This window comes from Canis aureus, chromosome 14 (assembly GCF_053574225.1).
Source record: "Canis aureus isolate CA01 chromosome 14, VMU_Caureus_v.1.0, whole genome shotgun sequence".
NCBI lineage: Eukaryota > Metazoa > Chordata > Mammalia > Carnivora > Canidae > Canis > Canis aureus.
In genome coordinates, this window is record NC_135624.1 from 38,313,738 (window position 1) to 38,327,242 (window position 13,505).

Below are 13,505 nucleotides of genomic sequence, written 5' to 3' on the forward strand. Positions count from 1 at the left end.
TGCCCCACGACAAAGACTGGGGCTGCGCTCACCATCAATATTCAACATCATCTTCCAAAGAGAAGGTCGGACGGACTGATGGAAGCCAAACCACACTTCCCGGCCCCCGCCAAGGGGGTTGGAGCAGCCCTCGGACGCGGTAAAGAAGGAGCGGCCCACAGGGGTGTACCTGAAACAAGAGACCCCGTGTCCGTGGGGCTGACTCCAGGTCTGCCGCTCACGGCAACAGTGATGCAGGCCAAGACTCACACCAACAAGTCTGCCGTTTCTGTAGTTATGGAGTCACGGCCACCCACCCACCGTGCCTCTGGATGCCACACACGGGCTCTGGCTGAGCAGGGCCTGGGGCGCACGGGGTGTTGTCGGCTTCAGCTCGGGTGTCTGACACCCCTCCCCTCCCCTCTGCTTTAACGCTCATCCTCCAGGACTTATCTGAGCATGGCGCTTCACCCCTTCCTAGAACAGGGGTGCTGTGTGTGCAGGCACAGGCAGAAGGGGCACCTGCCGAGTGTCAACCACAATCAGGCCGAGGCGGCTGGACTGAACCAGCCCCAGGCCCCAGGGAGCCTGGCTGCTTTGCCAAGGAGTGTGCAGAGACGCGGCACCCAGGTGTCCACTCCCTGTCTCATGCAGCAGGACAGGCTCCCAATACGCGGAGGGAGACGGGAGGAGCCCGGCCTCACGAGCGGGGTGGTCAGGTCGCTGTGTGAGGACCCTCGCACACCTCCTAGGGGCTGGGTGCCCACATGTGCGGGGGCAAGAGGTCACGTGAGGGAGGCGGACACGCTCTCGAGGCAGCAGCACCAACGGTGCCTGGTCACCCGGGACGTGTCATCACTAAGGATGCGTCCTTCAGGGGTTGAGTCGTCCACCCTATGGGCTGCGCCGACAACCGGACTGCGGACACGGTCCCATCTCTCTCCCCCTTACACATGTTGATCCCGCCACTTTCTCTATTATTTTTCCTAAGTGAAAATAGACTTTTCTCCTGATTGTAATAGTAACATGGTGATTAATTCAAAAGAACCCAGGAAACAAAAATCGCAGTAATTTCTGCCGCTCATTTGAAAAGTATTCAACATTTTGGCAACTACCCTTCTAGATTTTTTTCTCTGGCATCCACCTGCCTTCCTCCCAACACAAGTTCCAAGCAGTAACGGATGATCCCCCGGGGCCTGGGGGAAGCTCCCCGCCACGAGTGCCAGCTGGCCGGGAATGAGGCCACCCCCACCCAGGCCTAGAAACTGAGAACACCAGGGTCCCGGGAAAATCCAACGGGGCACTTCGGAGCATGTGCTCTCACGCCCACAGAGGGACAACGGAAGCCCCACTGCCCTTCAAATCCTAGAGCTCTGCCCCTACTGGGAGGGGTCAGCCTGGAGGCCCCTCTCCCATCGCTGGTTCACCCCAACAGCCCTGAGGCCCTACCAGGTGCCGCCCTCCTGGAAGGAGCAGGTGTCCCAGGTCAGAACCCCGAGGCGCCTGCATGTGGCAAGGTGGCCTGGCCTGTACGAGGCCGTCACACAAGGAATTAGTGCAACACCTGGGAAATCACGAGCCGTCCCGGCGTCCATGTGGAATAAAGCAATGGGCTGAAGCATCCGGCATCCTCCGCAGCCTGTGTCCTCCGGGCGGTGGGGGCTCCATCGGGGGGCACTGGGAGCATCACCCTACTGTTACGAGTCCCATGCGTGAAGGCCACAGAGACACGGAGTGGGGCTCACAGTGTTGGGCAAGTGAACACTAATCCCCAGTGTGCACGAAGACGGGCAGGCCATCTTTTTGTGCTAGTCTGAGAATTCTGGAGATGACTTTTTCTTTCCTTTTTATTTTTTTAAAGTAATGTCTGGCCAACATGGGATTCGAGCTCACAATCCTGGTATCAAGAGTCACATCCTCTACTGATTGAGCCAGGGAGGCGCCCCCGGTGACTGATTTTTATATTAAAAACGTTTCATGTTAGTAGTGCTATAATTTTCACCATAGAAATCCATGACCATCACCTCCCTGACTCCAAAAATCCACTCATCCTTGGACAGAGATTTCCTGTCCTCCAGGGAATGGTCAGGGTCAGAAGCAGACGCTCCTGCTTCCTTGGTCCTTACCTCATGGATGGCAAATGCCTCATGACCACATCCAGGGCCTGGATCGTCTCAAAGGGGACGCTGGGCAGCCGCCCCGAAAGTGCATCGTGTAACGCCTGTAAGCTCACACAGGACACCCACTTGATGGACACCTTGAAGATGCGGTCCTTTCCTTCTCCAGGCAACGTGACCTCCAGCTCCACCTGCGAGGAGATCCAGAGCACACGGTTATTCACACTCGCCTCTGAGAAGCTGCTGGGAGGTTGGGGGCAGTGGGTCAGCTTCCAGAACTGGGTAGGGAAGTTCAGCCCATCCTTTGTCCAAGCACGCACAGCGGGACGTGGACATAGCCCTAGCCCACGAGTGCCGGCACTCAGCGGGACCTGGGACTTCTCCCTGGCCCTGCACAGAGGCGGCCAGGGGAGACAAGCAGCGACAGACCGTGTCGTGGAGGCCATGCCAGCGCAGGGCGGACGCTACACAGCAGGTCCAGACGGGGTAGGGGACGCGGGCAGGGGGCGGGGAGCTAGTCGGGGGCCCAGGGATTAACTCCCAGTGGAACTGGGAACACTGCAGAGGGTCTGGGAGCTCCCATGTTCTGGGTCCCTTAAGGTAGGTTTGCGGTGAATAAACCATAAACAGAAAGCCTTCTCAGAAGACACGTGGTAAAACAAACAGCCAAATGCTAACAACTGCAGACTCCAGGCGGGCGTGCGCGCCCCTACAGTGCCTCAACTTTCCTCTCTGACTAGGCAGGTCCACAACGAATAGAGAACGCAGGAGGGGGGGACCCGCCAACACTTCCAGAAGCTCTTCTACAGACTGTGTGCACCTCCGGGTACAAAACGCAGAGAAAAAAAGCTTCAACTACAAGACCTATCAGAATCTCCTGCGAAGGAATTAAAATTCTCAGCCAAACCTCAGAATATTTGCCACAATAGTGCTCAGTGGTCCCCAACAGCTGTGTCCAAGAGAACTTTTGTGATAACGGAAACAGTCTCTTCCCATGCTGCCCAGGGCGCTGGCCGCCTGTGGCCACTGAGCAGTGGAAATGTGGGCAGTGTGGCCGAGGGACTGAATTTTCAGCTTTGTGCACTTTTCATGAGTCCACACTTACACGGCCACGTGCGGCCAGCGGCTGGCGTACTGGACGGTGGTCGGGAGCGGGCCCCAGGGACTCACTCCCCGAGGCAGACAGCGAGTCCCTCCCCCCTCTCCTCCCGCCCCCGAGCGCCCCTTGCCTCCCCACCTTTACCCCGTCGCTTCACTCCCCCACTTGTGACCCACCCTGCAGTTCATTATTCGGTCACTGAGGGGGACGTTCTGAACACTTGGCGCACACAGACCCCCATTCAGCTGTCATTGAAACAATTTCAATATTTGCCAACAATACTTCCCAATATTGATGGAATATCTCATTTGACAGGTGACAGGGGCACCTGGGTGGCTCAGGAGGTTGAGCGTCTGCCTTGGGCCCAGGGCATGATCCTGGGGTCCCGGGATCAAGTCCTGCATCGGGCTCCCTGTGTGGGCCTGCTTCTCCCTCTCCCTGTGTCTATGCCTCTCTCTGTGTCTCTAATGAATAAACAAATAAAATCTTTAAAAAAGATAACTTGACATGTGACAGATTATATACGTTTTATCCCTGAACATCCAAAGATCCCAGGAAGGGAGACTTTATTCACTACTTTTTACATATTATAAAAACGCAGATGCTTAGACTAAAAGTGTAGCCCGTGGAACTTCCCACGTGCTCACTGGGGGGCTGTCACCCTCGGGACAGCACAACACGGATGCATGGCCACAGCCCCTGTGCCCAGCCCACCCCAGCCCTCCAAGTCTGCGAGTCCCCAAAGGAATGGGGGTCCATCCCGCTGCCTGTGCACCACCTGCCTGGAACACCCTCCCCCAGCAGGCCAGGGGAGTCACGTCCCAGGCCAGTGTGCCAGCCGCACAGCCCCCGTGCACTCCTCACTCCCTCCTCACTTGAGAGGCCTGCAGGCCCCTCTCAACTCCTGAGGAGCTCCGTCCTCACACACACTCACTACCCCACATTCACACGTCATGAGAGCAGCAAGCAGACTGCGCGGAGTCCCCTGCACCCGTGTCCAAGAGGACACCTGCCCGGCAGCACTCAGAGCACCATCCCGCCTGACAGCCACTAAGTGGCCGTGGCCCAGGCCCAGCGAGGACACAGCAGTGAGAGCACAGACGCTTCTAGGCGCATGGACCTCGGGACTGACCAGAGAGTCGTCACACCACGCCCCAGAAGGTCTCCGTGATCGGGTCCCTTTCAGAAAGAAATGACATAGGTGACGGATGCACATACAGCTGCTAGAACCAGGAAGGCCAAAACCACAAGGAGCTGCCACCTCACACCTGTCCAAATAGCTAGAATCAAAAAGATGAAAAATAAAAAGTGTTGGCAAGGATGCGGAGAAATAGGAAATGTGCATTGCTGGCAGGATTGCAGAGCAAGATAAATGCCATGTGATTTCATTTATATCTGGAATTTAAAAACAAAACTAATGAACAGAAACAGAAAAAGAGATTTGTAAATACGGAGAATAGTGGTTCCCGGGGGTGGGGGGTGGGAGGATGGGCGGAACGGGAAGGGGACGAAGAGGCACAGATCTCCAGGTATAAGGAAGGACGTCACAGGGATGGAAAGCGCAGCGTGGGGAAAGTGGCCAATGATACTGTCATGACGTCGCACGGGGACTGTGGTGACCACACTCCCCGCGGGAGCGTTTCCTCATGTACAGAACTGCCTGTCACCATGCTGCACACCTGAAACCAATGTAACACTGCATGGCCACTATCCTCCAATTAAAAATAATAGTCTGAACCTCCCCACCCCCCACCCCACGATCCTGCAGGACTGTGAGCAAGCAGCCACGGGGGGACTGTCCTTAAGGAGATTAGAGTCCGGCCTCAAAGATGTTTCTATGAAGTAATGAGGCGTTCAGAGAAACACACCAAACTTTTCTTTGCAAGAAAAGCCCTGCCATGCCATTTTGCCACATCAATTAAGAAAATGTGAAAAAAAAAAAAAAAAAAGTGAAAAAGTGGCAATTATGTGAGGTGATGGATGTGCTGATTAACTTAATTGTGGTGATCGTTCCACAACATATACATCTATCAAATCATCATGCACACTTTAAATATATGTGCAGTTTTCTTTGCCAATTATGCCTCCATAAAGCTGCGGGAAATGCCTCTATAAGCAAACCAAGGCGGGGGTACTTAGTGGGGTGCGTTTTCCTTCAGCAAAAGATCCTTATGTACATTTTTTAAAAAACGATTTTAGTCACTCATTCATGAGAGACATAGAGAGGCAGAGACCCAGGCAGAGGGAGAAGCAGGCTCCCTGCAGGGAGCCCGGTGTGGGACTCGATCCCAGGACCCTGGACTCCAGCCCTGGGCTGAAGGCAGGCGCTAAACTGCTGAGCCACCAAGGCTGCCTCTTATGTACATTTTTAAGTGGATTCAGTCCAGCCTCTTCCCTGCCGGACACGGTGCCAAGAGGCTGCCTGGCACACCTATGACAGCTTTGGGGTAGCGGCGACTTCGGGAGAAATGCCCCATCACGGGGCAGGGTGGCGCTGGGCGTCAGCTGTGACACAAGCCTGAGGACATCCTCACGCCGGGCTGGGCTGCTGGCAGCAGAGTCCGTCCACACACCAAGATCCATTTCTGAACCCCCTGCAGCCCGCGACCCCAACAACGCAGCAGCTCAAGGCCATAAACTGGAGGCGTGGGACGCCGGGGCCCCTGGCTCTGCAACCTCGCAGGCCCCGAGCTTGGGCAGGTGGCTCCCTGGAGCCCGCCCGCCTCCCAGAGCACCTGCCGGCACCTGCAGGCAGCTGTCTGGGACACAGCAATGCGACCACTGCCATCCTCTGCGCACAGACCCCCGAACACCAGCTTTCGGCACCAACCCGGGCCCGGGGAAGGGGGAGCCAGCTGTGAAATCCAGCCTCTCCAGACAGACCAAGCCCCACACTCAGTCCCTGCGCCTCAAAGTCACCAGGGGGACAGTCCGTGTCGGCACCTACACAGGGGAGGCAGAGACGAGCACCATCATGAGAAACTGCATACGCAGGAGGCAGGTGCGTTTCAACAGTGTTTTCTCATCCACAACTCTGCTGTCGTGTGGCCGAGGCCCTGGGAACTTACCGCCACCTGCTTCCAAGAGAGTCGGGCAGCCCTGGCAGGGCGCCGGGGCCACGCACTGGGAGGGGCCACTCGCCACCCACGGAGGCTGCGCGGCCACTGCCCAGGCCACAGGCCCTTTCCGGTGTGTGGGGGTGTGTGTGTGCTGGTCACGCCCGTGTCAGATGTGCGCGGGGGCGGATACGGAAGGCCATCCGTGACTGCTCTGCGACCAATCTCTTCAAAAAGCCAACTGTCGTCCCTCCAAATCACTTTGGAACAAGCCACAGTCCTTCCTAGTACATCTGCGAGAGGTGTGGACACCAGTCACCTCATTAGGTGGGAGCAGCAGGGACGTCAAGTGGCGGCTCTGCCGGGTGTAAGCAACGCCCGCTGAGCACCTCTGACCTGGGCCAGCTGGGTTCAAGGCACTTTGACAGACACCGTGGCTCTACTGGGGGGACCCTCAGCCCTGAAAGGCAGCAGAATAGCCCCAAAGAGCAGACAAGGCCAAGCCATCCTTACCTGGATGCTGCCCAAGGAAGGGACCAGATGGACGGCTCCCTTGGCGACTGCCTCTGCCCTCTAACCTCCTGACCCCCCAAGCCAGCCCAGAAGCCCCTCTGCCTTGCCCAGAACCCCAACACCCTGTATCTCAAGTCAACAGTCACAGGTAAGTGCTCGCGGCCCGGCTCGATCTGGGGCACAGGCAGGAGTGCCAGGCAGGACACCTTGTGCTGGCTGTGCTCCCCCACGGTGAAGGCCTTCCACGCAGGGTCGGTCACCTTTTCAAGATGTGCCTCCGGCCTGACATCACCTCCCTCCAGAAAGGAGACACTCAAGCCTTCCCTGAATAAACGGAGACAGCCTGCAGCTGCAAGAAGCTAAAGACCCAAAGAGGGGCCCACGGCTGGACACAGTGCCAGGAGCAACCAACGACACATTCTGATCTTGCAAATCGTATCCTGTTACTGCCAAGAAGGCCCAGGAGTCAGAGCCAAAATAGTGATGAACTCCTACAACATCCTCAGTCTCAATTCTGAGAAGTGAGGGCCTGGCCTGGGCCACAGGGCCTCTCCTTCCACTCTGGGGCTGGAATTAAGGTGTGGGAGCTACTTAGGCAGGAGACAGTAGGGGGTGGGGAACATGTGAGCAGACCTTGACGTGAGTCACCTACATGCAGTTCCCACCCAGCTGCTGGCAGACACAGGGTGAGGGACAGTTAACGTTTTCTCTCTTACTACAGAAGTGCCCACCACACAAAGTGCTTCACAGAAAGAAAAAAAAAAAAAAAAAAAAGCAAATGTAAAAGAAAACAGCAGTGAGACAATTTGCTACAAGAGGGGAGTATATGGGAGCAGGAGTGGGGGGGTCACATCATATCAGATGTCAAGCAGAAGAGACTCATGTCTGCACATCGCAACTGTTTGATAGAAACTTAAAAATGACGAGGAGTGGCCGGGGGAGGCTCTCCAGGCTCATCTGCAGGATGCACAAAAGGGTGGGTTCAAGCGGAGAGACGGCGAACACCCTCTCCGTACAGGGCAGTGAGCACGGAGGGCACACCCGGACCTCTCAGACCACCACCCACGACCACCGGTATCCGCAAGGTGTGTGCTGTGGCCCAGGCATGGTCATTACGACGTTTAAACCCTGACAACTCAAAGGTATGATTTGGGACCAGCAGCGTGGGCATCACCTGGGAGCTGCTTTTTAGAAATGCAGACACCCTCCCCCCGCCCAGAACCCACCTCAGGGACACAGACAGAGTCATCACTGGTGGAGACACCCTTCCTGGGCTGGATTCACTCAGTTTTCACGAGAACCCTGGAGGAGGCCTCTGTACACCCCCCCTTGGGGCTTGGCAAGGTGAGATGGCTTACCCACAGTCCCACCATCAGACAGGGCAAAGCAGGGACCCGAATCACATCGATTTTTACCCGAGTCTGGTTAACTTCTCTAAAGGCAAGTTTCACGTCGAAACGCTGTATCGACTCCCCCACCCATTCTGAAGCAAAAATATTTCTATGCCCCGCCTCATGTCTAATTATAAATATGTACAAACTGTGAATAAACTCCTTATGCTTTTTTTCTTACACAACTTTAAACAAAAACAAATGTGCAAACTCCACACAAAGCTCCATAATCAATAAGTTTCAAAGGCACCAACATGCTTCTTTGCGAGGCTTGATCCCACTCAGCAGACAGGCACAGGGGGTCTCGGCCTCCCTCAAATTCAGAAAGCCCACGTCAGTCACCCCGCAGCCCAGCCCGCAGTGCCCCGCCGCGCACCACTGTTATCTCGTGACCCCTGGAGACCGGCTGGTAAGGAGCCTTATCACCACCGGCCCTCCCTCCAGCACAACCGATGCTACTGTTATCAGAGCACGGCCACGTCCGAGCTGCACCGCCTGCGCCGGAGCCACCCGGTCTCCTGGCAGTTCAGACGAGTGCCAGGAGCTCAGTCATGCTAAGATTATCAAAAAGCATAAGAGCAAAACCATGAAATGCCCGTGGAGAACCTGCAGCTCACTGGCCAGCAGCCTGACTCTGAGAGCGCCGAGCTCCACTCCTTCCCAGGGACCCAGGGCCTTAAGCAGCTAACTGCGTAGGTCATTCCCAGAGCGAATCAACCTCACTGCTCTCACTGGGACAGTCATTAAGATACTTGTTCCTCGGCTGCGTTGTCTTTAAAGTTTGTGTGAAGATGACTTCTGAGCTGAGCCTTTGCTCTCCTATTCAAGAAGAGCACCTGTTACCACCCTGGACCGGCCCATTTGTTGGAAGATGTGCCAAGAAGTGACAACGTCTGGACAGAAATTATATTACTCTTTAGGTAAAGCCAGGATGATGGCAAAACAATAAGAAAAGGTGATATATTTTAATACAAGCACTACATGTGTTGCTTAATGATGGAGGATTATTGTTCAGTGGGAACACAGGCCGCGGGTGGACCTCAGCTGATTTCACGGTCTTCGTCACACACTCCTACGCCCCAGCAAACGTGCTCTTCCAGGGGGCTTTACAGTCTCACCACACGATCCGGGCCCCTGTCTGATGGCGGTGCGCGGCATGTGCGTACGGCGTGTGTGCAGTCTGTGCTTGTGTACCCAGTGTGCGGTATGTGCATGTGTGACACTTAAAAGTATAGTTCCAAGAAGCCCTGTCTCTGAACCTCGCCAACCTGCCCCTCTGACACAGACAAGCACAACACATGGAAGGTAGTTTCTACCTGCGGCACACAGCCACCAGGAGCACTTTCCTCCCAGGTGACTTAATCTGTGACGACACGTGTGAATTTTACTTCATTGCACATTATTTGTTCCAAACGCATCCCTGTAAGCTTACCTTATCCCTCCCAATTGGAAGCGGCATCGCTGTGTAGAGATTCTTTCTTCCATCAAACACTGGTTTCCGATCCCCGAAGATCTGTGTTTTAAAGTGCTGGACCATATGTTCCACTATTTCCCTGAAAAAGGACAGAATTCAAGCAAAACGTCAATAAAGTCAGAGAACTGGCATACAAGGACAGCGCTCTTCTAACATTGGCTTATGAGCGATTTTCTAAGACCTATGGCTCTTTTTCGCGATAGGACTTTAAACGCTCTTCTATCAAGAATCAAATCAGAACCATCAGTGGGTTGACGCTCATTCGGTCCGTCACTCAGACACGGGAGCACCTCCTCCACGCCGGGCTGTGCACGCCACGTGCAGCAGACATCGCACGCATCCAGACCTCCCTGGAGAAGCTGAAGAGAGGGCCGGCGTGCGTGGGGGTCCGGGCCCAGAGCTGCAGGATTGTGCAGCATACGCTTCACGGCAGACTCCGTGGGGCCTCCCACCAGAGCAGCGTGTAATCCCGCCCTGACTGACACTGGTGCTGGCTCGCCTGTGGCCTTGCTCTGGTCCCTGGAAAGTCAGAGGAGGTGACCCAAGCCAAGGCTCTCCAGGGGTGTGTGGGACTGGCTTGGCCTCTGGCGCTCCTGCGGTCTGCTGTAAGCATGCACCCTGGGTGCTGCTGCCCTTTCAGTCCGGCCTCCAGAACAAAGACCGTAAGGTCGACAAAGCCCAGGTCCAGGCTGACCCAGCAGGGACGGTCAATGACCTGCAGGGCCCCGAGCCTGAAACAGGATCTTCGTTACTGTAAGCACTCGAGGCTGCCGCCGCGTGCTCCCCGGGCATCACAGCAGCCGAATTCCAGCGAACGCCCAGAAACCGTTCCGCTGTGGTGCCCCCCTCGCCCCCTGCGCCTGCCTGGCCACAGCTCAGCAGGGACACATGAAGAAACACACTCTGAACAGCCACATGCAGCTCAGCTGTCCTGCTGGCTCAGGGCAAAGCAAGGCCCACCCACACCCTGTGCAGGTTTGCTCCCTAGAGCCCCACTTAGCACCTCTCCGGCAGCATTTCAGGGCGGTTTGGGGGCATTCTGATTCAACTCACCAAATACTTGACCCTTCTTACACACAATGCCTCGAAATACAGACAGGAAAGGCCGTGACGCCCGCCTGGGCCCCGAAAGCCCCTCGTAAGGGAAACATGCGAAGGATTGATAGTGAACGGACTGGGACAGGCTCCAAATCTCAGTCCTCAGCAGCAGCTTGCAGGATGCGGGAGAGATGCACTTGGGCAGCAGGGCAAGTGGGGCGAGGGGAGGGAGAGGACCTCTGAGGGACTGCCCCCAGCACAGGAGATCTGAGCTCCTTCTCTGGGGCAGAGCTCCGGTCATCCTTCAGGAAGCAGGAATTCATTCCATTCCTTTCCCAGAATATGAGGACAGCTGGCCTAAGAAGGCTTTCCTTATTCAAACTGGCTTTGCCCAGGCAACTTCCAACTGTGCGAGTCCCGGCAGAGGAGCCTCTAGGGATCCAGGCAACCCCACCCAAACACCCACTGCCTGCGAGGTCCCCAGGGCAAACAGGGCCTCTGGGCAACATCTTCTTTGATGGCTCCACCAAGAACACACCAGGCCTCTGATACTGAGTGGGACATCACAGCCCGGCAGGTGTAAAGCCCCAACAGCCGGAGGGGCTCTAACCTCCGCCTCTGCCATTTCTGACCGGCAGCCACTGCACAGTCTCTCCTGTAGCCAGGCTATCTCCAGATCACCTCTCTCTAAGCTTCAAAGACCCCATCTTCTTGGTCAAGAGGTCACTGTCCACTCAAAGTCCAGGCAGCTCTACTGGAGAGTTAGACCCACATCCAAAGAACAAACCATCCAACTGAATTCAAAGTTATTGTGAGCAGAATTCAGGGGACCACGAGCTAATGTTATACACATGGATGAAGAATCAGTAGAGCTGACCCTTGAACAACACAAGCAGGGGTGGGGGTGCTACATAGTCAAAACCCCACATAGAACTTTTAACACTCCCAAACCTTAACTATCAATAGCTGAAACAGGTATTAGAGTCGATCAACACACATTTTGTATATTGTACATATTATATATGTATTCTTACAACAAAATAAGCTACAAAAAAGAAAACATTGAGAAAATCATGAGGAAAAGAAAATATATTTTCAGCACTGAATTTATTGAAAAAAAATCCACATATATGTGGACATGTGCAGTTCAAACCGTGTTGCTCAAGGGTCAACGGTATTAACAAACCCAGCACCATGTAAAAATGACATTGTGTCAATGTTGGGCAGATACCAGGAATGGCAGGTTGGCCTTAACGTGACAAAAGTAACTGACACAAAACATATTTCAGCCATCAAGTAAAATCCACAGCTGCAAAACTTCTAGAAGAAAATGTAGGAGAAAGATCTTTAATGACCCTTGGGAAAGACAAAGACTTCTTAGAACACAAACAGTATGAACTGCAAAAATAAATAAATTCAAAAACATCATCAAAATTAAAATTTTTAGCCTTTAGAAGCTACTGTTACAAAAAGGAAAAGACAAGACACTGGGAGTAAATATTCGAGAAACACACCCACATATCTGACCCAGGACATGCAGGCATAATATGTTTTAAAAATTCTCATAAGTCAGTGAGACAAACAAGTCAACTTTAAACAACCGTAAAAGATGAGAACAGACACCCTGTAAAAGAAGCTACAGGAATGGCCAATAGGCACGTGAAAAGATGTTCCTCACCAGTCATCAGGAAAATGCTAACAAAACCACAAACACCCACTGACTATGGCTAAAATCGCCAAGACTGAACAGACCAGGTAGGTGAAGGAAGGTGGAGACAACAAACTGATACGCTGCTGGGGACGGAGACCACCACAGTCACGTGGGGGGGGGGGGGTGGCGGGGGGGTGTATCACCATTTCTTATAAAGACCAATGTATATTTACTACGCCGTCTAGTAACAGCCAATAATTACAAAACAGAAATGAAAGCACATAACTACATCAACACTTGTATGCAAATGTCTCTGACAGTCCCAGCCTGGAAACAACTCCTATGCCTGTCAACTGGTGAACACACACGTTAGGGCACGAGTGTACAATGGGACACTTACTCCACTGTACGGATGGCTGGTACGTGCAGCAGGATGGCTGCATCTCAGAAACACGCTCAGGAAACAGGCCAGACACAAAACAGTACACGCTGTATGATTCCATTTCTATGAGACTCTCTAAAAGGCAAAAATGAATCATTGACAGAAGGCACTTCAGTGGTTGCCTACGGGCAGGGGATGGGGGGCTGGCTGCCAAGGGCCAAGAAGGAGCCCTGGGGTAGTCAGAATGTTCCACACCTCGACTGAGGTGGTGGCCACATGTGTATACACTTTTTTTTTTTTAAAGCTCATTAACTAGGAACTAAAAATGGATGCATTTTGTTGTATGTAATTATAGCTCAATAAATGTGATTTATATTTTAAAAATCAAATGTGGAAAGATTTTAAATTATGATTATCTCAAAGATGTAGGAAAAAGCATTTACCAAAATTCAACACCCATTCACAATTTTTTTTTTAAATTAGCAAACGAGGAACAGATGGAAATGTCCTTCATCTGGTACAGATCTCTTTATTGAGATTCACAATAAAACAAAGATGCTGCTTTTGCCGCTTGCGTCCAATGCTGGGCTGCAGAGCACGGTCACCACAGAAGGGTGAGAACAGGAGGATTGTAAAGAGGAAAAACTAGCATTACTGGTGGGCATGAGGGCTGTGTTTGTTGAAAATCCAGACGAATGTGCAGAAAAACGCAGTAAGCGTCACAAAGACAGAGTCCTTGCCTTTTTGTCTGTGCAATTCCGGGGCCTGGCACATCGTGGATACTCCATGAATGCGCGCGAACACA

General features: G+C 53.6%; 1 protein-coding gene across 3 annotated transcripts in view; it reads right to left on the minus strand.

Annotated features, from left to right (window-relative positions):
* The window catches only part of AGO2 (argonaute RISC catalytic component 2), a 111,789-nt gene that overhangs the window by 33,620 nt on the left and 64,664 nt on the right, over positions 1-13,505 (minus strand). For all 3 annotated transcript variants that reach the window (XM_077847381.1, XM_077847382.1, XM_077847383.1), the window contains 3 exons: positions 9,588-9,708; positions 2,106-2,287; positions 33-169 (listed from right to left, as the gene is read on the minus strand). In XM_077847381.1, the coding sequence (XP_077703507.1) occupies positions 33-169; positions 2,106-2,287; positions 9,588-9,708 (440 nt within the window). The remainder of the gene's footprint in view (positions 1-32; positions 170-2,105; positions 2,288-9,587; positions 9,709-13,505) is intronic.